Source organism: Mobula birostris, chromosome 6 (genome assembly GCF_030028105.1).
Source record: "Mobula birostris isolate sMobBir1 chromosome 6, sMobBir1.hap1, whole genome shotgun sequence".
Lineage (NCBI taxonomy): Eukaryota > Metazoa > Chordata > Chondrichthyes > Myliobatiformes > Myliobatidae > Mobula > Mobula birostris.
In genome coordinates this window covers 90638523-90665276 of record NC_092375.1, presented here as the reverse complement: position 1 = coordinate 90665276, position 26754 = coordinate 90638523, and the positions used below count along the sequence as shown (strand labels likewise).

Here is a 26754-nt window from a genome sequence, read left to right as displayed (position 1 = left end):
GGTAAAGCCCTCCCCATCATTGAGCACATCTTCAAGGAGTACTGTTGCAGGGAAGCAGCATACATCATTAAGGACCCCCATCAACCAGGTCTGCTCTCTTCTGACTGCTGCCATCTGGAAGGAGGTACAGGAGACCCAGGACCAACACCACCAAGTTCAGGAACAGTTATTACCCCTCAACCACCAGGCTCTAGAACCAGAGGGAATAAACTCACTTGACTTCACTCACCTCAACACTGAAATGTTCCCACAACCTGTGGACTCATTTTCAGGAACTCTTCATCTCATATTCTTGACAATTAATGCTTACATATTATTATCATTATTATTTTTTTTGTATTTGCAGTTTGATGATTTGCTGTTATGTGCAGTTTTTCATTGATTTTATTTGTTGCTTTGTATTTACTGTGAATGCCTGCAAGAAAATGAATCTCAGGGTTGTATATGGTGACATATCTGTAGTTTGATAATAAATTTACCTTAAAGTTTTAAGTGCCATTACAAAGAAGGCATGGACAGGGCCTCTATTTTCTTAGAAATTTGCATAGATTCAGCATTTAAAATTTTGGCAAACTTTTATAGATGCACAGTGGAGGGTATCCTGACTGGTTGCACCACAGCTTGGTATGGAAATGCTAATGCCCAAGAATGGAAAAGCCTACAGAATGTAATGGTCCAGTCAAGTCCATCACAGGAAAAACCCTCCCCACCACTAAGCACATCTACAAGGAGCGCTGCCACAAGAAAGCAGCATCAGGGACTCTCAACAGTCATGCAAAGCTCTCTTCTTGCTGCTGTCATCAGGAAGGAGGTACAGGAGCCTCCACCAGGTTCAGCGTTATTCCCTTCAACCATCAGGCTCCTGAACCAGCATGGATAACTTCACTCACCTCAACGCTGAACTGATTCTACAACCAATGGACCATACACAAAATGCTGCAGGAACTCAGCAGGCCAGGCTGCATCTATGGGAAAGAGTAAATAGTCGACGTTTCAGGCCAAAACCCTTCATCAGGACTGGAAAAAAGATGAAAAGTCAGAGCAATAAGGTTGCAGGAGGGGAGGAAGAAATACGAGGTGGTGGATGATAGGTGAAACCGGAAGTGGGGGAGGGTGAAGTAAAGTGCTGGGAAGTTGATTGGCGAAAGAGATAAAGGGCTAGATAAGGGGGAAATCTGATAGGAGAGGGTAAAAGATCATGGAAGAAAGGAAAAGGGAAGAGAAAGTAAACATCAGCTGTTTACTCTTTTCCATAGATGCTGCCCGGCCTGCTGAGTTTCTCCAGCATTTTGTGTGTGTTGCTTGGATTTCCAGCATCTGCAGATTTTCTCCTGTTTTTGCTACAACCTATGGACTTACTTTCAAGGACTTTACAACTCATGGTGTCAATATTAAATAATTTATTATTATAACAATTTTTTTTGTATTTATAGTTTGTCTTTTGCATATTGGCTGCTTGTCAGAATTCTTTGTGTGTAGTTTTTCATTGATTCTATTGTATTTCTTTGTTATACTGTGAATGTCTTGAAGAAAATAAATCTCAGGGTAGTATGTGGTGACATATTTACTTTAAACTTTGAACAAGGGAAGAGATAACTGGTCTTTGTCAGTATATACAACATACATCACATTGTTTAATCTGCATTATTACTGAGCATGGCACTCCAAGCCCTCAGTTCATATCAAGGAAAAATTATATCACCTTGAATTTTGGTGATTTTCTCCTATCACACTCGGTACTCCTTTCTTGCATCTTATTAATCCCCATCATTGTACAGAGAATATGAGGGTTGAATGCCTTTGTTTAAAATTATGGGTGTATGGAAGAATTTGCCATTTCCATGGAGGCGGTTGATATAGGCAATATCTATCTAAAGGTTACTCTCTGAGACTTCTTGCTCAAGTTTCTGCAGTTGTAGCAATGAGTATACTGTGTTGTACGAAAGTAAAGCTGCTCTGTCTTCTACCAGAGTTAATAACAGCATCTGTTTTATTATGAACGTTAGCAGGAAAAGCTGTAATTTTCTTGACATTAGAAGCTGTGCACAGTAACATTAAGCCATCTAACATCAATAACAGCCTTTGTCAACAGAAAAGGTATAATTCAATTAATGTGCAATGGGTCTGTGATCAGCACATTTCTGCTTGAGCTTCTTTTTTTCTGAATCCCTTAACAGTTCAACTTCAGAAGGTAACCACTAGAGAAGAGAAGCTTTCTCTGCACGTATGACTCATGGAGCATATCTATAATAGGAACTCAGCTCAAAAGGAAAGATGCACTTAATGCAATTCCATGCACTATTTCAGCTGGATGGATTATCACTGTTATTCTTGTTCAATATATTCAGAGTTCTTATTTTATCTGTGATGAACTGTGTCCACTACACACTTCAGCTTCTTTGGTTCTTTTGCACTGGAAGTGCTTAACCAGACCATGATGCAACTAGTAAGGATAATTCCAACAGTGCATCTTCAGAAGTTTGTTTGCATATTTGGTGACACACCAAATCTTCCTGAACTTCTAATGAAGCAAAGGCGCTAGTGTGCCTTCTTTGTGATTATATCTACGTGCTGAGCTCATGACAGTTCATCTGAGACGTTAACACCAAGGAATCTGAACCTGCCTACCCTCTCCACCTATGAGAATGGGCATGTGATCTCCTGGCTTATTTTTCAAGTCTTTGGTTAGCTTCTAGATTTTATTGCTATTGATTGTGAAATTGTTGTCATGGCACCACTCAACCAGGTATTCTGCCTCATTGCTCTGGCCTGACTCATTACTACCCATCATTCAGCCAACGCAAGGATCCAGTTTGAAAGGGAAGCCCAAAGGTCCAGGTTTTGGTGCTTGGTGGTGAGATGGGAGGGGTGATTTTGTTGGGCGTTGAGCTGTAGGTTTTGAACATCATCCTGATATATGCATTACTGTTGACCAAAACTGAGCGGAGAGCCAGTGAAATAGCATTTGCATTTGACCTTTTGTGGTGATAAGAAAATTGAAGGTTATCTAGGTCACTGCTGTGGCTGGAGTTGATTCATTCCATAAACAATCCCTTGAAGCATTTCGTTATTTTGGGTGTAAATAGTAAGGGATGGTAGTCAGTGAGGCAGGTCACCATGCTCTTCTTAGTTATCAATATTTTCTCCCTCTTGAAGCAGGTGGAGCCTCAGACCACAAAAAAGAGAGAGGCTGAAGATGTCCTTCAATATACCAGTCAGTTGATCTGCACAGATCTTCAGTGCTCTGTCAGGGAAATTGTCTATGTTAAACATTTTTCATGGATTCACTCTCTTGAAGTATGCTCTGATGTTGGTCTCAAATACAGAAATATTAGGGCTGTGAGAACCTGTTGGGGTTCTGTCGGAGTGTCAGCTTTTTCGCTTTCAAAACATGCAGAAAATGATGTGTCATTTCCACTTGTGCTATCCCATTCCACCTTGTAGGAAGTGATAGTGTGAATGAAATTCTATGGTGTACAAATATTTAGCATGCATTAGTGCATGAATAGAATAGCCTCAAACTTTTGACTGAGGTTTGAAGACCACTTCAGCTTTCATACGCCCGTGGCACTAGCAGAAGAATGGGATCAGTGCTTACAGTATGACAATGTTCTTGGATCTATAAGCTTACAATGTAGGTCTTCAGGAAAAAAAAGGATGAAGTTCCTTTTTTATATAATTTTTTGATTGTTTAATACAATTTTTAAAAAGAGGTTCAAATATTCCTTTATAATTTTTAAAAAATTATCAACTAACTTTGAATTTTTTGCAGAAACATTTAAGTGCCCTTATAATTTTAACAGATGGTAAAATTGGGGACTGAGCTTGACTGGTTGTCAAAGCTTCCACAGCAATTCATTACATTGTCAGCACCCTGTTGTTGCTTAAGAGTCTTACTGCTTGACTCCACGACTGGCTAGACAAGTAAGATAATTTTTCTGAACTCAGCTCATTTAAGTTTATGGAAGTGGAGATCTTGGGTAGGGTGCCTATGTTGGTAAAATCAGACCATTATTTTATCCCTATTTACATTCTAATGTTATCTTTTAGATTTTGCCCCATCAGTAACATTTTCAAATTTGGACTATTTATACAATGGATTCTGGTTAATTGGGCCATTGGTTAATCAGGACAGCCACTTATTTGGGGCATTACACCGCTTAATTAGGACAGGAGACTGTTACCAAACAGTTTCTAACTAGCGTCAGTCCTGTGCACTTGTTAGACATTACACCGTGCTTAGAGCAAACAATTTTTAAATAGCATCAGTTGTGTGCATTTGTGTTCAAAAACCAGTGGTTTTTGCCTCAGATAGTTGGCACGAAATAAGCATCAAGACAATTCGGAACTGTTTTATTCACTGCGGTTTCAAGCATTCAGGCTTAGAGATCCCAGAAATGGTCAGGAGTGAAAATGAAACCATTTGACTACTTCTTTGAAGAATTTGTAGGTATCACCAATCATCTTGAATGCTACAATGAAAATGAAGATTTGGAGGATACAATTGTTGAAAGCATTGAATGAAGGCAGTTCATTATTTGCACTGATTTTGTTCATTTACAGTCAATCAAAAGAACATGGCAGCATACACTGAATGAATTCCTTCATCAATAAATGTTAGGAACTAATACACAGTTTTATAGTACTGTAGTAGTATTGTTAGTAACCGTTTGTCTTTTTTATACCTTTTCAACTATTTCCATGAAGCTTTGGCAAATTGGGACAGCTACTTAATTGGACTAAAATGCATTGGTTCAGATGTGTCCCAATTAACCAGAATCCATTGTATTTGTATAACTATTGGAGTTGCTTTATTCAAGTGTCATCTGGTGGTCTTGGTAAATAAACTGCCGTGGGAAATATATATTTTCAAATAAACAGTCTTAGAATTGATTATCATAAAATGCCTAGATATGAGAAAAGCTGCTTATTATTTATTCATTCATTCATTCTTTCACTAAGAAGAGTGATCTGAATATTGGGGCACAAAAGGAGCGAGAAAGGAATAGCGTGTCATTTTATCCCACAAAGTCGGGTGTAGCAACAACACCTTCGTTGTGGTGATTAGGAGCAACAGCAAAAGATAATCAGCTAATAAAAGTGAATAATATTTACTGATAAATATATAAAGATTCTTTCCTTCTCAAGATGAATGGGAACACTCTCTATAGCAACTTGATTTTACATTAGAGCTGCCAAGAACAATTTGGACCTAGTCTGACTTCAGTGGTGGGCAAAATATTGGAAAAGATTGTTAGAGACAGGATTTATAAGCACTTGGAAAATCATAGTCTAATTAAAGATAGTTAGCATGATTTTGTGAGGGGTAAGTTATATTTCAGGAGACTGATAGAATTTTTTGAGGATGTGACAAAGCACATTGATGAAGATAGAGCAGTAGATGTGATGTATATAGATTTTAATAAGACGTTGGATAAGTTTGCCATGGAAGGCTCATTCGGAGAGACAGGAGACATGGGATCCGGGGAAACTTGGCTGTGTGGATTCAGAATTGGCTTGCACATAGAAGGCAAAGGGTAGTTTTAGATGGTCTATATTTTTTTTCTGCCTGGACCAGTGCTGTTCTGCAGGGATCTGTTTTGGGGCCCCTGCTCTGTGATTTTATAAAGTATTTGGATGAAGAAATGGAAGGGTGGGCTAGTATGTTTCCAGGTGACATGAAGGTTGGTGGAGTTGTGGATAGATTAGAAGGATGTCATAGGTTACAATGGGATATTGACAGGATGTAGGGATGGGTTGAGAACTGACAGATGGAGTTCAACCCAGAATAGGGTGAAGTGACTCACTTACTTTGAATGGCAGTATTCTTAGTAGTGTGGAGGAATAGAGGGATCTTGGGGTCCATGTTGATATATCCTTCGAGGTTGCCGTGTAAGTTGTAGGGTTGTTAAGAAGGCTTATGGTATGTTGTAAACACAAGAGATTCTGCAGATGCTGACAATATGGTGTGTTGGCTTTCATTAGTGGGGTGATTGAGCTTAAGAGCTGTAAAGTAATGTTGCAACTCTATAAAACCCTGGTTATACCACACTTAGAATATTATTCAAAGTTCCTGTCACCTCATTATAGGAAGGATGTGGAAACTTTAGAGGGTGCAGAGGAGATTTATCTCTTGGAGGAGATTTGGGGGATAAATTGTGCTAGCCAGGGCTTTTCTCTTTGGAGTGAGAGATGATGAGAGATGATGTTATAGAAGTGTACAAGATGTTAAGAGGCACAAATTGAGTGGATAGCCAGAGACTTTTGCCCAGGGCAGAAATTGCTAATACAAGAGGGTAGAATCCTAATGAAGGGTCTTGGCCCAAAATGTTGACTGTTGACTGTTGATCCATAGATGCTGACTGACCTGCTGAACTCCTCCACAACATTGTGTGCAATAATCTTCAGATGACTGGATGAAAATATAGGGGGATGCCAGAGGTAAGTTTTTTTTTACATAGAGGGTGGTGACTGCATGGAATGCACTGCCAGTGGTGGTGGTAGAGGCAGATACATTAGGGACATTGAAGAAACTTTTATATAGGTATATGGACGATTGAAAAAACAAAGTGTGCTATACAGGAGGAAAGGATTAGATTGATTTTAGAGTAGGTTAAAAGGTCAACACAACATCTTGGGCCAAAGGGCCTCTACTGTGCTTTTATGTCCAGTGATCATAATTTCATTTGTTTCAACATAATTGTGGAGAAGGATAGGGCAGATACTCACTTCGAGATTTCAAATTAGAGAAAGGCCAATTTTGATAGGATCAGAAAGGGTCTGTTAGGTGTGGATTGGGATAGGTTGTTTTCTGGCAAAGGGATGCTTAGTAAGTGACCTTCAAAAGTGAAATATTGAGAGCACAGAGTCTGTATGTTCCTGTTAAAATAAAGGTCAAGGCTAACAGTTTTAGGGAATTTTGGTTTTCGAGGAATATTGAGGCCCTGATTAGGAAGAACAAGGTGCATGACAGGTATAGGCAGCAAGGAACAAACAATGTGCTTAAGCATAGAAATATAAGAGAACAGCTAAGGGATAAATCAGGAGGGCTAAAAGAAGGCATGAGGTTGCTCCTTGTGATGAAGGAGAATCCCAAGGTTTTCTACGGATATATTAAGAGCAAAAGGGACAAAATTGGTCCACTTGAAGCTCAGTGTGGTCACCTATGCATGGAGCCTAAAGAGCTGGGGAAGATCTGAAATGGGTCTGAGATGGTCACAGATTCTACTGAACTGAGGGAAAACAGTAGTGAGGTCACAGAGAGTACCTAGATTATAGAAGAGGTGGTGCTTGCTGTTTTGAGGCAAACTAGGATGGATAAGTCCCCAGGGATTGACAAGGTTTCCCATTGGACCTAGTGGGAGACAAATGCAGAAATTGCAGGGGCCCTGGCAGAGGAATTTAAAATGGCCTTCGCCACTAGTGAGAGGACTGGAGAATAGGTATTGTTGTGTAAGAAAAGCTCTAAGAATAAGCTTGGAAATTCTGTCTGGTGAGCTTGATGTCAGGAGTGAGTAAATTATTCAAAGCTATTCTAAGGGACTGGAAATATAAATATTTGGATAGTCAGGGCCTGATTAGGAATAATCAATAATCAACATGGTTCTGTGCCTGGTAAGCCATGTCTATCCAATCTTATTATAGCAATTTTTGAGAAAGTTGCCAGGAAAATTGATGAAAGAGAGGCCATGGATATTGTCTACGTGGACTTTAGCAAGGCTTTCGACCAGCTAGAAAAATAATAGTTAGCATTTAACACAGAGAAGTATGAGGACAAACCAGGGTAGGGCTTACACTGTGAATTGTGGAGGAGTGCAAAGGGATCTAGGAATACAGATCCATCATTCCTTGAAAGTGGCATCACAGGCTCATAAAGAGAGCTCTTGGCATATTGCCCTTCATAAAGCAGAATAGTGAGTCCAGGAGTTGGGATGTTATATTGAAGTTGTATAAGACTTTGGTGAGGCCAAATTTGAGTATTGTGTGCAGTTCTGGTCACTTATCCACAGGGAAGTTATTATTAAGATTGAAATACTACAAAGAAAATTTACAAGGACTTTCAGATTTAAGTTACAGGGAAAAGTTGAAAAGTTAGGATATTATTCCTTGGAACATAGGAGAATGATAGGATATTTGATAGAGGTATACAAAATTATAAGGAAGTATAGTTAGGGTAAATGCAAGCAGGCTTTTTTTTACCGAAGTTGGATGAGACTAGGTCATATGTTAAGGGTGAAAGGTGAAATACTTAAGGGGAACCCAAGGGTGAACATCTTCACTCAGAGGTTGGTGAGCGTATGTAACTTTTGAAATGTAATCATTATCACAGGAAAACAAGACAGTTAACTTATACAACTCACAGCAGCAATGAGATAACAATCAGATAATATATTATTATTCTAGTTGATGGATAAAAATTGACCATAACTGTAGTAAAATGCTTGAGTTTATCCTGGCAGCAGCCCACTGTGTTGTGTTGACTGATGTTCTTCCAACCACAGTGCAGTTTTATTAATCTAGAATCACATGATCTTTATGTGAAGAAAAATGCAGGGATCAGCATCTATCACTATATACAGCTTTTTTGACCACAACACAAAGAAGGCCTTGCAAATTTGGCTGTCCACAGAACTTAATCTCCATCTTATATCTGCTTCAATATGGCAAGCAGGCTATGATCTTACTCAACTGGCTCAAACCAAACCAAATCTCAGGGAAAACGGGTACAGATACAGCACTACCTAAACACTTTTCTCAGTCTTTCTGCACCTCATCTCCAAAAGGCCCCCCTCTGCGGGACAAATCAGGAAACTGTTCAACCTATACTGCCTCCATTCTAGAAGCAAGGTCACCTCAACATCAAGCATCAAGCTGAAGTATACAGACAACACTTACTTACAGTCATGTTGGGAGGTTAGCCTCCATTGTTTACCCATTCAGTAAAGCAGAACAGTAAATGAGTCTTACCCCTAATATTTGCGAAACAAAGGTCATCTACTAATTTCTCCCGCAGTATACAAGTGCCCTTCAACAGTAACAGCCCAAGAAAAAATCCTGGAAAACATGGGGAAATTCTCATAACTCAGAAACAAACATAGAAACATAGAAAATAGGTGCAGGAGTAGGCCATTAGGCCCTTCGAGCCTGCACCGCCATTCAGTATGATTATCCAATTCAGAACCCTGTACCTGCCTTCTCTCCATACCCCCTGATCCTTTAGCCACAAGGGCCATATCTAACTCCCTCAAAACCTTTGCTAAAGTTCACCATTGCCTTTGGTACACCAGCACATCCTTTTCCAGTCTAAGAAAAAATATGTGAAATCATAAATCATAAAGAATACTCAGAGCTTATCAGACAGCATTGATCCATGTACTCCAGTGTAAGCACCTCAAGATCATGGGAAAGATATTGTCCAAGTTGAAATTCACCAAAAATCCTCTAAATCCATTGGTAGACAAGCAAATCAACATCAACATGAGCAGTAACAATGTCGGAACATCACTGTCAGTGCTAACGGCACAAAAATTGCCACTCATATTACACAGAGAAACAAGAGGCTGCCGATGCAGGAATTTGGAGTAACGTACAAGATGCTGGAGAAACTGAATGGATCAGGCAGCATCTATGGAGAGGAAAGGACAGTCAACGTTCCAAGTTGAAGGCTTTCAGTAGTCTAGATAAAAGGTCTCAGCTCAAATCATCAACTATCCATTTCCCTCCATAAATGCTGCCTGATCTGATGAGTTTGTCCAGCATTTTGTGTGTTACTCATATTACATGTTCTATCATGTAATAAGGTTATTAGCTGTGCAGAGGAACAGATTCCCTTCTCGATGAACTGTAACTTCTCAAAATCTGAGAACCAGTTTGAATTGATTGGCATAAGATTCTGCCAAATATCTATCTCTTGGATACATCTAGTGTTTGTATTTGACTTGGTGCCTGTCAACGGGAAATCTAATGACTTCTTGAAATTCCATCATGGCTTGGCAATCCCTAGATATTAGTTCATTTGTGGTTGTTGATGAGTGGAAGAAGGTATCCATGTTTACATCGACAGTAGAAGAAAAGATTGAAATGATAAGGAATTGGAATGGAAAAAGATGTTTGGGTGCATCATCTTCAATGGTTTTAATCCTGTCTTTGGCCAAAGTATAAGCAATGAATCTATGGACAGAAGTCAGCACTGTTTCCTCCATAATGACCAGAACAGTCTGCTTCTTCCAGATTTTTGGACAGCTGCAACTGTGTGCAAATTTAAAGATCTGAATGTGACCCTTGCATGTTATATGGGGGGGATAGTGGTTGATTGAATAAATTACTGGACTGATAACCCAGGTGCCTAGACTAATGATCGAAAGACCAGAGCTCAAATTCTACCATGGCACCTGTAGAATTTAAATTCAGTTAATAATTTCAACAAAAACTAGTCATTAGTAATGATGACCAATTAAATATGGTGGTAAGAACTTAAGGAAGAAAATCAGCTGATCTTTACTGGCCTTGCCTATATGTGACTCTATACATACATAAATGTGGTTGATGCTTAACTGCCCCTCTGAAATGGGCTAGCAAGCTGCTCATGGCAAAGAGGGATACCCAATAAATGGTTAATAAATGGTAGTCAAAACCACATTCGTTGACCTTAATTACTATTGAAGTTATTTACTATGTTAAAATCAAAGTTACATTTATTCTCGTATGCACAAGTACATATATTCATACTAAATTGCAAAACTTGCTTATAGCAGCATCACAGGCATGTGGTATCTGATGCACAACATTCACTAGCAAAACATAAATTAAACATTAATTAAGCAAGAAAAAATAATAATTAAATAACAAACAAAAAAGTCCAATGGAATGCAGCGCCAGGAATGTGGTGAAAGTGTTATTATACTGAGATAGTGGTTAGAGTTATGCATGTTGGTTTAAGAACTGTATGGTTGAAGGGAAGTAGCTGTTATTGAACCTGGATGTGTGGGACTTCAGGCTTCTATATCTCCTGACCAATGGTAGCTGTGAGAAGCTTGTGCGGCCTGGATGTTGGGGAATTTTGATGACGGATGTTATCTTTTCAGACTATGCCTCACATAGATACTACCAATGGTGGGAAGGGATGTTAGTCATTTATTGGCTGCATCCACTACTCTCTGCACTATCATATGTTCCTAAGCACTTGAACTGCTGTACTAGACAATGATGCAACTATTCAGGATACTTTAAATAGCACATCTGTAGAAGTTTGTTAGAGTAGTCGGTGACATGCTGAACCTCCTTTACTTTTTAAGACAGTAAGTACGCGAGCACATTTTCCTTATGATTGGATCTATGTACTTGGCCCAGGACAATCATCGCATATGTTAAGACACGGAAATTTAAAGCTGCTGATCCTCTGGCTGGAGTATTCACTGAGCTATTTAACCTCTTCCTTCAGCAATCTGAGGTACCCACCTGCTTCAAGCAGGCTTCAATTATACCAGTGCCTAAGAAGAGCGTGGTGACCTGTCTCAATGACCATCGCCCAGTAGTACCTACATTCATGGTGATGGAGTGTTTTGAGAGCTTGATGATGAAGCATATCAACTCTTGCCTGAGAAGTGACTTCAATCTGCTCCAATTTGCCTATCAGAACAACAGGTCCACAGCAGGTGCCATCTCGTTGGCTCTTCACTCAACCTTGGGACAACTGGATAGTAAAGGTGCATACATCAGGATGCTCTTATCAACTGCAGCTCAGCATTCAATTGCATCATTCCCTCAAAACCATTCAAGACTTTGGCCTCAATACCTCCTTCTACAACAGGATCTTCGATTTCCTCACTTGAAGACCCCAGTCTGTTTAGATTAGCAACAACATCTCCTCTACGATATCCATCAGCACAGGTGCACCACAAGGCTGTGTGCTTAGACCCCTGCTCTACTCACATTACACTTATGACTGTGTGGCTAAGCACAACTCCAATGCCATCTTCAAGTTTGCTGATGACACTACTGTCATAGGCCAAATCAAAGGTGGTGATGAACCAGCACGTAGGAGGGAGATTGAAAATGTGGCTTAGTGGTGTCATAACAACAATCTCTTACTCAATGTCAGTAAGACCAAGGAGTTGATTATTGACTTCAGGAGAAGGAAAACAGAAGTCCATGAGCCAGTCGTCATCAGAGGTGCAGAGGGTCAGCAACTTTAAATTCCTCGATGTTATTATTTTGGAGGGTCTGTCCTGGGACCAGCATACAAGTGCAATTATGAAGAGAGCACGGCAGCACCTCTAAACTTTAGGAGTTTGCAGAGAATTGGCATGGCATCTAAAACCTTGATAAACTTCTATAGATGTGTAGTGGAGAGTATACTGATTGGCTGCATTACAGCCTGGTGTGGAAATACCAATACCTTTGAACAAAAATCCTACAAAAAGTAGTGGATATGGCCCAGTCCATCACAGCTAAAGCCCTCCCCACAATTAAGCACATGTGCGTGAAACACTGTCACAGGAAAGAAGCATCCATCGTTGTACAGCCCATCACCCAGGGCATGCTCTTGTTGGAAACCACTATTTTCTTTAATAATACTTTTTATAAAATTTGTACTTTTTAAGAAGCACGTATTTTTTACAGTATGTGATGGTTCATCCCCACTCACTGACAGAAAGCGGTATAGCAGCTAAACTAACGGTTTATCACCTTTCTCATTTTTCATTGGCAAGGTATTAGCACATTACCCCCATGAGGTAATTGTTTTAATTATGTAGCCTATTAACTAGCTTATCCCTATTTAAAGAATTTTTTACCTAACTGTAAAAGTTCCTCATGTCCTCTCCTACCACCGCCTCCATGTCCAGCACATAATCTCTGCAACTTCCGCCATCTCCAGTGGGATCCCACCTCCAAGCACATCTCCCGCAAACCCCTCTCCCCACTTTTTGCTTTCCACAGGGGTCTATGTGACTCCCTGTCCATTCGTCCCTCCCCAGTGATCATCCTCCTGGCACTTATCCTTGCAATCGGAACAAGTGCTACACCTGTCCCAAACATTTCTTCCAGGTGAGGCGATACTTCACCTGTGAGTCTGTTGGGGTCATGTACTGTGTCCGGTGCACCCGGTGTGATCTCCTGTATATTGGTGAGACCCGACGTAGATTGGGAGACTGTTTCACTGAGCACCTATGCTCCATCTGTCAGAAAAACCGAGATCTCACAGTGACCATCTATTTTAATTCCACTTCCCATTCCCATTCCAATACGTCTATCCATGGCCTCCTCCACTGTCGTGATGAGGCCACACTCAGGTTGGATGAACAACACTTTATATTTTCTGTATGTAGCCTCTAACCGGATGGCATGAACATCAATTTCTCAAACTCCCTTCAGCATTTTCTATCCGCTCTTCCCTCTCTCATCTTATCTCCTTGCCTGCCCATCGCCTCCCTCTGGTGCTCCTTCCCCTTTTCTTTCTTCCATGGTCTTCTATCCTCTGCTGTTAGATTCCCCTCTTCTCCAGCCCTGTACCTCCTTCATGAATCAACTTCCCAGCTCTTTACTTCATCCCTTCCCCTCCTGGCTTCATCTATCACTTTGTATTTCTCCCTCCCCTCCCCCACTTTTAACTCTACTCCTCATCTCTTTTTTTCTCCAGTCCTGCTGAAGAGTCTCGGCTTGAAATGTCGACTGTACTCTTTTCCATAGATGCTGCCTGGCCTGATAAGTTCCTCCAGCATTTTCCATGTGCTGCAAAGACTGCTGGAAAATGATGCTAGACAGGTAATAATTGTGGACAACAAAATGGCGGACAAACGGAGTAAGTATTTTGCATCAGTATTCATGGTTATGAAGTTTGTGAAGATACCATAACTAGAGAGGAGGTTCTTGGGAAACTGAAAGGTTTGAAGGTAGATAAGTCACTTGGACCAGATGATGTACACCTCAGAGTTCTGAAAGAGGTGGCTGAACAGATTAGTAATGATCTTTCAGGAATCATTAGATTTTGGAATGATTCCGGAGGACTGGAAAATTGCAAATGTCACTGCACTTTAAAGAAGGGAGAGAGGCAGAAGAAAGGAAACTATAGGCCAGTTAGTCTTACCTCAGTGGTTAGATGTTGGAGTCAATTATTATGTATAAAGTGAGGTGGAGGAGGATAAAGGTCACTTGAGGACTTCATGTATAGACAGAAATCAAAGGTTTGTACGTGATAGAAATGTTCTCAGGTGCATCTATTTCAATGCAAAGAGTACTGTAGGTAAGGCAGATGAGCTTAGGGTGTGAATTGGCATGTGGGGTTACGATATTATTGCTATTAGTGAGATTTGGTTGCAGGAGGGGCAGGACTGGCAGCTTAATGTTCCGGGGTTCCGTTGTTTCAGACGTGATAGAGGGGGAGGGATGAGAGGGAGAGGGATGAAAGGGGGAGGAGGGGCATTACTAGTCAGGGAAAATATCACAGCTGTGTGAAGACAGGACAGCCTGGAGGGCTTGTCTACAGAGGCCATATAGGTGAAGCTGAGGAACAGGAAAGGTGTGATCACACTAATAGTGTTGTATTACAGACCACCCAATAATCAGAGAGAATTAGAAGAGCAAATCTGTAGAGAGATAGCAGACCGATGTAAGAAACAGAAAGTTGTAATAGTAGGGGATTTTAACTTTCCATATATTGATTGGGATTGCCACACTGTGAAAGGGCTAGATAGCTTGGAGTTTGTCAAATGTGTTCAGGAAAGTTTTCTAAATCAATATATAGAGGTACCTATGAGAGAGGATTCAATACTTGATCTCCTATTAGGGAACCAGACAGGTCAGGTGACAGAAGTATGTGTAGGCGAACATTTTAAGTCCAGTAACCATAATGTCATTAGTTTCAAGTTAATTATGGATAAGGATAGGTCTGGTCCTCAAGTTGAGTTTCTAAATTGGAGGAGGGCCAATTCTGAGGAAATGAGAAAGGATCTAGGAAGAGTAAATTGGGATAAGTTGTCTTCTGGCAAGGATGTGTTCAGCAAGTGGAAGCCCTTCAAAGACGAAATTTTGAGAGTGCAGAGCTTGCATGTTCCTGCCAGGATTAAAGGTAAAGTTAACAGGCATAGGGAACATGGGTTTTCAAGGGATATTGGCGATCTGGTTAAGAAAAAGAGACAGGTGTCTAGCAGGTATAGGCAACAAGGAACAGATGAGGTACTTGAAGAGTATAGAAAATGTAAGAAAATACTAAAGAAGGAAACCAGGAAGGCAAAAAGACATGAGGTTGCTTTGGCAGATAATGTGAAGGTAAACCCGAAGGGTTTCTACAAGTATATTAAGAGTAAAAGGATAGTAAGGGACAAAAATAGAAGATCAGAGTGGTCATCTATGTGTGGGGCCTCACGAGATGGGGGAGATCTTAAACAGTTTTTTTGCATCAGTATTTACTCAGGAAACTGGCATAGTATATATGGAAGGAAGGGAAATAAGCAGTAGTGTCATGGAACATATAGAAATTAAAGAGGAGGAGGTGCTTGCTGCCCTACAATGGACAAAGGTAGATAAGTCCCCTGGGCCTGACAAGATAATTCCTTGGACCTTGACAGAGACTAGTATAGAAATTGCAGGTGCCCTGGCAGAAATATTTAAAATGACCTTAGCCACGGGTGCGGTGCCAGAGGATTGGAGGGTAGCTCATGTTGTTCCGTTGTTTAAAAAAACTCCAAAAGTAAACCAGGTAATTACAGGCCGGTGAGCCTGACATCAGTCAGTAAATCATTGGAAGCTGTTCTGAGAGATCGGATATACAAGTATTTGGACAGCCAAGGGCTGATTAAGGATAGTCAGCATGGCTTTGTGCATGGTAGATCGTGTTTAATGAATCTTGTACAGTTTTTCGAGGAAGTTACCAAGAAAGTAGATGAAGGAAAGGCTGTGGATGTTGTCTACATGGACTTTAGTAAGGCTTTTGACAAGGTCCCACATGGGAGGTTAGTTCAGAAGGTTCAGACACCGTGTATCCATGGAGAGGTTGTAAACTCGATTCAAAATTGGCTGTGTGGGAGAAGACAGAAAGTGGTAGTGGATGACTGCTTCTCAGACTGGAGGCCTGTGACTAGTGGTGTGCCTCAGGGATCTGTGCTGGGACCATTGTTGTTTGTTGTCTATATCAATGACCCAGATGATAATGTGGTAAATTGGATCAGCAAGTTTGCTGATGACACTAAGATTGGAGGCGTTGTGAACAGCAAGGAAGGCTTTCAAAGCTTGCAGAGAGATCTGGACCAACTGAAAAAATGGGCCAGAAAATGGCAGATGGAATTTAACGCAGACAAGTGTGAGGTGTTGCATTTTGGAAGGACAAATCAAGGTAGGACATACACAGTAAATGGTAGGGCACTGAGGAGTGCGGCGGAACAAAGGGATCTGGGAGTTCAGATACATAATTCCCTGAAAGTGGTGTCACAGGTGGACAGGGTGGTAAAGAAGGCTTTTGGCATCCTGGCATTCATAAATCAAAGTATTGAGTATAGGAGCTGGGATGTTATGGTGAGGTTGTATAAGACATTGGTGAGGCCAAATTTGGAGTATTGTGTGCAGTTCTGGTCACCTAACTATAGGAAGGGTATCAGTAAGATTGAAAGAGTGCAGAGAAGATTTAGTAGGATGTTGCCAGGTCTTCAGGAGTTGAGTTACAGGGAAAGATTGAACAGGTCAGGTCTTTATTCCTTGGAGCGTAGAAGAATGAGGGAGGATTTGATAGAGGTTTACAAAATTATGAGGGGTATAGACAGAGTAAATGCGAGTAGGCTCTTTTCACTTAGATTAGGAGAGATAAATACGAGAGGACATGGCTTTAGGGTGAAAGGGGAAAGGTTTAGGGGGAACTTTTTCACTCAGAGAGTGGTGGGAGTATGGAATGAGCTGCCACCTGACGTGGTAAATGCGGGCTCACTCTTAAGTTTGAAGAATAAGTTGGATAGATACATGGATGAGAGAGGTCTGAAAGGTTATGGACTGGGTGCAGGTCAATGGGACTAGTGGAATAAAGTTTCAGCACAGACTCAAAGGGCCGAATAGCCTGTTTTCTGTGCTGTAGTGTTCTATGGTTCTAAGGTCTAGGGTATTTGGAGGCACAAGATAAAATATGCTGTAGTCAGTGTGGTTTCCTCAAGGGAAAATCCTGCCTGACAAATCTGTTGGAATTCTTTGAAGAAATAACAGGCAGGATAGACAATGGAGAATCAGTTGATGTTGCATATTTGGATTTTCAGAAAGCCTTTCACAAGGTACCACACATGAGGCCGCTTAACAAGTTACCAGCCTGTGGTATAACAGGAAAGATTCTAGTATAGATAAAGCAGTGGTTAATTAGCAGGAGACAAAGAGTGGGAATAAAGGAACCTTTTTCTTGTTGGCTGCCAGTGACTAGTGGTGTTCCACAGGGGTCTGAGTTGGTACTGATCTTTTTTACGTATATGTCAATGATTTGGATAATGGAATTGATGGCTTTGTTTGCAAGGTTTTCAGACTATATGAAGATAAGTGGAGGGGCAGATAGTTTTGAGGAAGTAGAGAGGCTACAGAAGGACTTAGACAGATTAGGAGAATGGGCAAGGTAATGGAAGATGGATTACAGTGTCAGGAAGTGTATGGTCATGCACTTTGGTAGAAGAAATGAAAGGGTTGACTATTTTCCAAATGGAGAGAAGGTACAAAAATTGATGTGCAAAGGGCCTTGGAAGTCTTTGTGCAGGATTCCCTAAAGGTTCATTTGTAGGTGGAGTCTGTGGTGAGGAAGGCAAATGCAATGTGAGCATTCATTTCAAGAGGACTAGAATATAAAAGCAAGGATGTAATGTTGAGACTTTATAAAGCACTGGAGAGGCCTCACTTATGGTATTGTGAGCAGTTTTGGGCCCATATCTTAGAAAGGATGTGCTAAAACCGGAGAGGGTTCAAATGAGGTTCACAAATATGAAGAGTGTTTGATGGCTTTGGGTCTGTATTCACTGGAATTCACAAGAACGAGGGGTGACCACATTGAAACCTATTGAATGGTGAAAAGCCTTGATAGAGTGGACGTGGAGAGAATGTTACCTATGGTGGGAGAGTCTAAAACCAGAGGACACAGACTCAGAGTAGGGCAGAGTTCTTTTAGAAGGGAGATGAGGTGGAATTTCTTTAGCCAGAGTGGTGAAGCTGTGGAATTCTTTGCCATAGGCAGCTATGGAGGTCAAAAACACACCACCAAAATGTAGGTATCAGGCTCCAATAGTAGCAGAAGCACATTTGAAAGAAAAAGATGTGAAAGTAGTAGTTTTGTGAATCATCTGAAGGACATGGCCCTTGTTTGCTTTGTTTACTGGCACCATCTTCTTCCTCACAGCATACATCCCTGCCCATTTGTCTCCTCTCAGCTCCATCAGGATCCCAAAGACTCCTTCCAGGTGAGGCAACACTTCACCTGGGAATCTGCTGGGGTCGTCTATTGTGTCTGGTGCTCCAGACGTGGCCTTCTCTATCTATATTGGTGAGACCCAACATACTACGAAGCACTTCTGTTGCATCTGCCAAAAGTGGAATTTTCCAGTGGCCAACCATTTTAATTCCTATCCCTTTTCCTGTTCCAACATATTGATCTACATCTCGTCCTTTGCCACAATGAGGCCACTCTCTGAGCGGAAGAGCAACATCCATATTCTATCTGGGTAGCCTCCAACCTGTTGGCATAAAAATTAATTTATTTTCTTGTAATTTCTTTTCCCTTCTTTATCCCCCTCTCCCTTCTATTCCCCACTCTGGCCTCTTACCTCTTTTCCTCACCAATGTATCACCCCCCATGGGCGCCCCTCCTTCCTCCCTTTCTCCCATGGTCCATTCTCCTCCCCAATCAGATTCCTTCTTTACCAGCCCTTTACAATAGACAATAGGTGCAGGAGTAGGCCATTTGGCCCTTCGAGCCAGCACCGCCATTCACTGTGATCATGGCTGATCATCCACTATCAGTATCCAGTTCCTGCCTTATCCCCATAACCTTTGATTCTGCTATCTTTAAGAGCTCTATCCATCTCTTTCTTGAAAGCATCCAGAGACTTGGCCTCCACAGCCTTCTAGGGCAGAGCATTCCATATATCCACCACTCTCTGGGTGAAAAAGTTTTTCCTCAACTCCGTTCTAAATGGCCTACCCCTTATTCTTAGACTGTGGCCTCTGGTTCTGGACTCACCCATCAGCGAGAACATGTTCCTGCTCCCAGCGTGTCCAATCCCTTAATAATCTTATATGTTTCAATAAGATCCCCTCTCAGCCTAAATTCCAGAGTATACAAGCCCAGTCGCTCCAATCTTTCAACATATGACAGTCCCGCCATCCCGGGAATTAACCTCGTGAACCTACGCTGCACTCCCTCAATAGCAAGAATGTCCTTCCTCAAATTTGGAGACCAAAACTGCACACAGTACTCCAGGTGTGGTCTCACCAAGGCCCTGTACAGCTGCAGAAGGACCTCTCTGCTCTTATACTCAATTCCCCTTGTTATGAAGGCCAGCATGCCATTAGCTTTCTTCACTGCCTGCTGTACTTGCAAGCTTGCTTTCAGTGACTGATGTGCAAGAACACCTATATCTCGTTGTACTTCCCCTTTTCCTAACTTGACTCCATTTAGATAATAATCTGCCTTCCTGTTCTTACCACCAAAGTGGATAACCTCACATTTATCCACATTAAACTGCATCTGCCATGCATCTGCCCACTCACCCAGCCTGTCCAAGTCACCTTGCATTCTCATAACATCCTCCTCACATTTCACACTGCCACCCAGCTTTGTGTCATCGGCAAATTTGCTAATGTTACTTTTAACTCCCTCATCTAAGTCATTAATATATATTGTAAATAGCTGGGGTCCCAGCACTGAACCCTGTGGTACCTCACTGGTCACCGCCTGCCATTCCAAAAGGGACCCATTAATCGCTACTCTTTGTTTTTTGTCAGCCAGCCAATTTTCAATCCATGTCAGTACTCTGCCCCCAATACCATGTGCCCTAATTTTGCCCACTAATCTCCTCTGTGGGACTTTATCAAAGGCTTTCTGAAAGTCCAGGTACACTACATCCACTGACTCTCCCTTGTCCATTTTTATAGTTACATCCTCAAAAAATTCCAGATTAGTCAAGCACAAAGTCCCCTTCGTAAATCCAAGCTGACTTGGATTGATCCTGTTACTGCTATCCAGATGTGTCGTAATTTCATCTTTCATAATTGACTCCAGCATCTTTCCCACCACTGACGTCAGGCTAACCGGTCTATAATTCCCTGTTTTCTCTCTTCCTCCCTTCTTGAAGAGAGGACAACATTAGCCACCCTCCAATCCACAGGAGCTGATCTTGAATCTATAGAACACTGGAAGATGATTACCAATGCGTCCACAATTTCTAAAGCCACCTACTTAAGTACCCTGGGATGCAGACCATCAGGTCCCGGGGACTTACCAGCCTTCAGACCCAACAGTCTATCCAACACCATTTCCTGCCTAATATAAATTTCCTTCAATTCATCCATTACCCTAGGTCTTTTGGCCACTATTACATCTGGGAGATTGTTTGTGTCTTCCCTAGTGAAGACAGATCCAAAATACCTGTTCAACTCATCTGCCATTTCCTTGTTCCCCACAATAAATTCACCCGTTTCTGTCTTCAAGGGCCCAATTTTGGTCTTAACTATTTTTTTTCCTTTTCACATACCTAAAGAAGCTTTTACTATCTTCCTTTATATTCTTGGCTAGTTTACCTTCGTGCCTCATTTTTTCTCCGCGTATTGCCTTTTAGTTACATTCTGTTGCTCTTTAAAGGTTTCCCAATCCTCCGTCTTCCCACTCGTCTTTGCTATGTTATACTTCTTCTCTTTTATTTTTATACTGTCCATTACTCCCCTTAGGACCTTTCTTCCTCTTTGGAATGAACTGATCCTTTCCCACTCACTTGGCTTCACTTATCAGCTTCTACTTAATCCTCCTTCCCCTCTCTCCCACCTTTTTATTCAGGCATCTTCCTCCTTCCTTTCTATTCTTGAAGAAGGGTCTTGGGCCAAAACATCTATGCTGTTTATTAATTTCCATAGATGCTGCCAGACCTGCTGAATTCCTCCTGCATTTTGTGTGTGTAGCTTTAAATTCCTAGCATCTGCAGAATATCTTGTGTTTATAACAACTATTATGTTTATTAAAGCCAAAAACCAGATCCAACATGGGAGGATTTCATCCAGAGGGTAGTGAATCTGGGAATTCACCACAGTGGATTATGGAGGCCGAGTCATTGGATGCATTTAATTCAGAAATTGATTACTTCTTAATTGGTAAGGGAGTTAAGTGTTATGGGGAGGTGGAAGAATGAGTTCAAAAAATCAGCCATTTTTGAATGACAGAGCAGATTCAATTGGCTGGATGAGCTAATTCTTCTCCTATATCTTATGATCTTCCTGTGATCAATCTAGCGTGCCTTACTTGCACTGTTTGGAGTACAAGAATGTATCCTACCTTAAGAAAGGTACTGAAAATGAGTTCCCTGGGGAATCCAAAACTGAGAGGACAAATACAAACCAGTCACAGCTGGGATATGTTCCTCTAACTTTACTTAAAATTCACCAGATAAAAGCATCATGGCGACTACCTAAGAATCATATTGCAGATGCAGGTAGATCAAGAGTAAACCCTTAAGACTAACTAACACTTCTAGGCAATACATCTATTAAATGTACCTAATTACCATTTTGTACAGTCATTGCATTCATACGTAGTCAGCCTTGATAGTATACACCAGAGAGCTTATCTGGCAGAAGAGAGTGTTCGTGATGATAAGATTGTGTTCAGCACATATATTGAGAAGTAGTCTGTACTCCATCTGAGTTGATCTTGCTTATGCTTTCCTTTCCTATGGTACTCTTCTTCCAATATTTGAAGTCTCAACAGACCCTGGCACTGATATCCCCTAAGAATTGAATTGAATTGAACTGAATTGACTTTTTTCTTACATCCTTTACATACATGAGGAGTAAAAAATCTTATCCTCTTTGGGAATGCTTGATACCTTCATGTCTAGGCAAGTATAGAAGGCCTCTTTTTCATACTCATGTAAGTCCAGAATTGGTGCATTAGCGCTCACGATGGTTGCCATCTGGTTGTTGGTAAGCACTAAGCAGATTGTTATGAGATGTTCACTGATCCCCATGGGAAACTCAGAGAGTTGACTGACAAGTTGATTCTTTATTGCAAGCCCAACATCATGGATCCTGGGCACTTTAGTTATCTTCCCTTTCCAGAAGAAGAAGGCCCTTCTCCTCCCTCAGTTGCCCTTCATCTGCCAGACAGGTTACAGAAAGAGCAGCTAGGTCAATCTGGCATCTCCTTAGATCTCTGGCAATGATTGCAGTTTTCCTCTCTGAGGCTATTGCACAGTGGCATGTCAACCACAGTACTCAGCAATCAGAATCCTTCACTGTGAAGACAGGAGTCAAACGGGGGGCTGTATCATTGCACCCACCTTATTTGTCATCTTTATTTCTGCCATCTTTCACCTAATTAGCCACAGGATATCCCAATCGTGTACTGAATGGACAACAGGCTTTTCAACCTCAACCAGTTCAGGGCCAAGAACTAGGTTAGCACCACTACTGTTAGGTTTTGTTACTCCAAAACATTAAGCTAATTAAAAGGAAAACAAGAGAGCAGGGAATGAGAGTCTAACTTAGTTTATTTTTCCTTTAAGTGAGGTGCACTTGTATCACGTGATACCATCATGACATATGTAATTTTTGAAACTTTACATATAAGCTGTAATGAATTATTTAATTCAATTAAACAATATACTTACAACACTACTCAAATACAAAACAATCACCATCATGGAGCTTCAGTATGTGGATGATGCCATTGCAGCACACTCTGTAGAAGATCTCCAATGTATCCTGAATACATTTCCCAAGGCATATTGTGCTCTGGGTCTTGTGGATATAAAAAAGACAAAGGTCCTATCTCAGCTTCCACTCAACCAGCCATCTATCCGTGCCATAAAAGATAGGTATTGCCCTTGAAAATGTAGACCACTTTCCCTACTTTGGCAGCATTCTCTCCTCAAAAGCAGACATCGACTCAGAGATTAACCGCCACTTGAGTAGTGCTGGTGGAGCCTATGCAAGATTAAGAAAAAGAGTCTTCGAAGACCAGGGCCTACAGATCCAAACAAAACTTTTGGTCTATAGAGCAGCTCTCCTTCCTATACTGTATTACTGTATGGAGCTGAGTTATGGACCACCTACAGTAGACTTCTGAAAGCCCTGAAACAATACCACCAAAGAACCTTATGAAAGGTTTTGAAAATCAGCTGGAAGGACAGAGGCATTAATACTATCAAACTGGAGGAGGCCACCAGGAACAGCATTTCCACCACATAAAGCAACACCAACTTTGATGGATAGGTCACATAACTCGGAAGACTAACTTACGTCTTCCCAAACAAATTCTTTACTCTAAGTTTAAGATCAGCAAACTCCTGGTGGGCAGAGGAAACACTTCAAAGATAACATCAAAATCAGCTTGTAGAATTTCAACATTACATCTAAAAACTGGGAAGACATTGCACTCAATAGATGAACCTGGATGAAATCTTTTCAAGTCGGAGCTGTGCTACGAGAGCAACCTCCGCTGTGCTGCAGAGAACAAATGGCAGTTGCGAAAGGAGAGATTGAACAACCAGAAGACTTGACCACTAACCACAGCCACAATTATTTATGTCCATTCTGCACCAGAATATGTGGATACCCAATTGGTCTTTACAGCCACCCTAGAACCCACCAGTACACAACCCCTTAGGAGAACATCTTACTCGACTCAGTGACAGCACTACAGATAGTCAGCCAAGACAGAAAATACAAGTGTAAACTAATTATCCACAGTTAATACTCTCTTGTGCACTTAATGATGGAAGTATTATAAATATTGTATTTTTAGGATCTCTGTCTTGCTAAAAGATCACAGTGGTTGAAATGATAATCCTTGCCAATCATCACCTACAAACTGCAATAGTTAGGCACCGGAATTAATCAAAAGCATTTGCCTTGATGTTTTAATTGATCCAAGGATAATTTTAATGAAAAAAATATTTTAAGAGCCAATGCCAGGCATTCTGTTCATTTGGATGTGAAGTATTCTCTGTAATGTAATTTTGAATAAATAAGTTAACTTTACAATCTTAGTTTGGTTTCCATGGTTTGTTTACCATGGTACCTATCTGAGGATTATCAACTGGAAAGTTGAGTTCTTTTTGAAGTGTGTAGAGATCAATAAATTTCTACTGGTACCTTGCTGTTGTTAGGAGTTGATCATACCAAATGCTGAGTTTACATACCCAGGCATTTCTGTGGATAATGTCATCTTATTGCAAGGTTATCATAATGATAGAAATCTTCAGTCACCTATTTGCATGGAAAGGCTTTAGATTCAAGTAGAGCAGTAGATCCGTACAACAGCTTTCACAACAGGACTATCAGTATCTGATGCTTCTTTATTTTGTTGAATATATTCCTATGTCAAATTATTAAATGCCATTTTTGTACGCTTTAAGAGCACATTCAATGAGCATTTTTAGTTGCTTGAAACTGAAATCTGTTTTGATTATATTTAGTAGGTTTAGAAACTTTTTAAAAGTATGCACGTAAATTTACATGAAGTTACTCTACAGTGCTAAGAGACACATGTCATTAATTTGAAGTACTAAGTTAGTCCTGATGAAAGGTCTCAGCCCAAAATGTCGACTGTACTTCTTCCTAGAGATGCTGCCTGGCCTGCTGCGTTCCACCAGCATTTTGTGTGTGTTGCTTGAATTTCCAGCATCTGCAGATTTTCTCATGTTTGTGTCATTAATTTGTGTAGGTTTCTCTCAACTGATTGAAAATCCATCCCTATTCCTTATTTAGGCTATGATAGTTAGAGATCTATTTATTATTTCTATCTAAAGAGGTAGCATAACTTAAGTTTTAGACTACTCTGCTATGAATTTGTAATAATTTTGGTGTCAATTAATTATTGCTCTTGAATGAAGGCTCTGTGTAATGGGTTGCATCAATATCATATTTACATAGAATATTGTAAAGATTTGCATCCAATTATAGATATCTCAAAAGAAACAGAATTATATCTTGTATCGTTTTAAGCATTCTGTAAGCATGTATTTCATTTATATTCAAGACGTATTAACACACAACTCTGCTTTCAGATACCTATAATAGTGATTGCTAACCTTCAACACACTTACCACCTGTATACAAATACCATGTTCAAATTCAATATATATCCCCCATTGTTAGGCATTATTTATTATAAAATTACAAGAATATACAGCACAGGAACAGATTTAACCCCCTACTTTCCCCGCAAACTCTCCACCTACTGATTTGTTGCTCTGGTTCCCACACCTCTGCCATGTTAGTTTAAACCCTCCCAAGCAGCATTCGCGAACTTCTCTGCAGCGATATTTGTGTCCTTCCTGTTTAGTTGCAACCAGTCTGTTTTCTACAGATTCCACATGTCATGTGAGAGAGTCCAATGACCTGTGTACCTGAAACCCTCTCTCCTGCATCAGCTCCTAAGCCACATATTTAACTGCATCCTGTTCCCATTTTTTGCCTGATTAGCACACAGAACATCATCCTTGAGTTACTGTTTATAGACTTTACGGAGAAAGAGAAAAGGAAACTTAACATTTGGTTGTAAGGGCAAAAAGACGTTGGGCTCTCCAAAACTGAATATCAGAGCCAATATTAACATGTTTACAATGCTTTATGTTCTGTTTCATAGGAAGTTCAAATTTGGCCAGGCTGTGGTTGCTTAATCTTAAATATTTTTACTTTCTTTCAGCATCACCTGTGTTAGAAATGCTATGAGCTAACCTTTGGAAATACAAGATATTACTAACTAAGCCTGAGGTCCTTGGTAACCCACCTGTTGAGAATAGGACCTGGCCAGATATTATTATCAGCCACTGCAAACACAAATCTGAAGGAGTACAACTGGCAGACTGGCACTGCATTTCACAATGTTTAATTTGTATCAGACTCTTTCAACATGCTCCAACCCCATCAACCTGAAAATTAGTTTCCATGTACCCTAGCTTACCTCAATTTCTTTCTTAAGATGAACCTGATTTTCTTGTTCCTTGTTTAATTGAATTGATTTTTCATTAATCACAACTTTTATTTCTGATATTTTAGCCTTTAATTCTATAATTTCTCCCTGTTTAAATAAAAAAAATCCTTTTAATAGACATTAATTGAATTTTGAAAATTCTAAAACATTCCAATTTCTTTAATTTTGCAGCAAGGGAAAAGTTAGTACATATATAAAAATACTCTATCAACAATTATTAAGGTTTCTATTTATTTTGTTGTTTTAGAAAATAATTCTGTCCATTCAGCTATCAAAATGTAAACATAGCATACTAGGAGTGCCTGAATTTGAACTGAGAACCTTTGTACATTCCAGCAATTCCAAACTGCTAATATCATGCACTGAATTGTTATCTAAGTAGCAAGCAGAAGAAAGTTGAGGTTATTGTCACATGCTTGTGTGCACAGGTGAGAAACTTATTGAGGAACATCACAGGCACATAGCGTCAAATAAGCAACATTCACAAGAAAAACATAAATTATACACAATTTTTTTCAAGATAGAACAGAATTAAAACAAAAAGTCCTTTGAGTGCAAAGTGATCAAAGTGGTCATAGTGTTACTAAAATGAAGAGATT

The 26754-nt window shown here is 40.5% G+C and overlaps 1 protein-coding gene across 1 annotated transcript in view; it reads right to left on the bottom strand.

The window, feature by feature from the left end:
• Positions 1-26754, bottom strand: part of LOC140198704 (coiled-coil domain-containing protein 122) — a 42030-nt gene that overhangs the window by 2677 nt on the left and 12599 nt on the right. The window contains exon 3 of the mRNA XM_072259722.1: positions 26126-26242. Coding sequence (XP_072115823.1) covers positions 26126-26242 — 117 coding nt within the window. The remainder of the gene's footprint in view (positions 1-26125; positions 26243-26754) is intronic.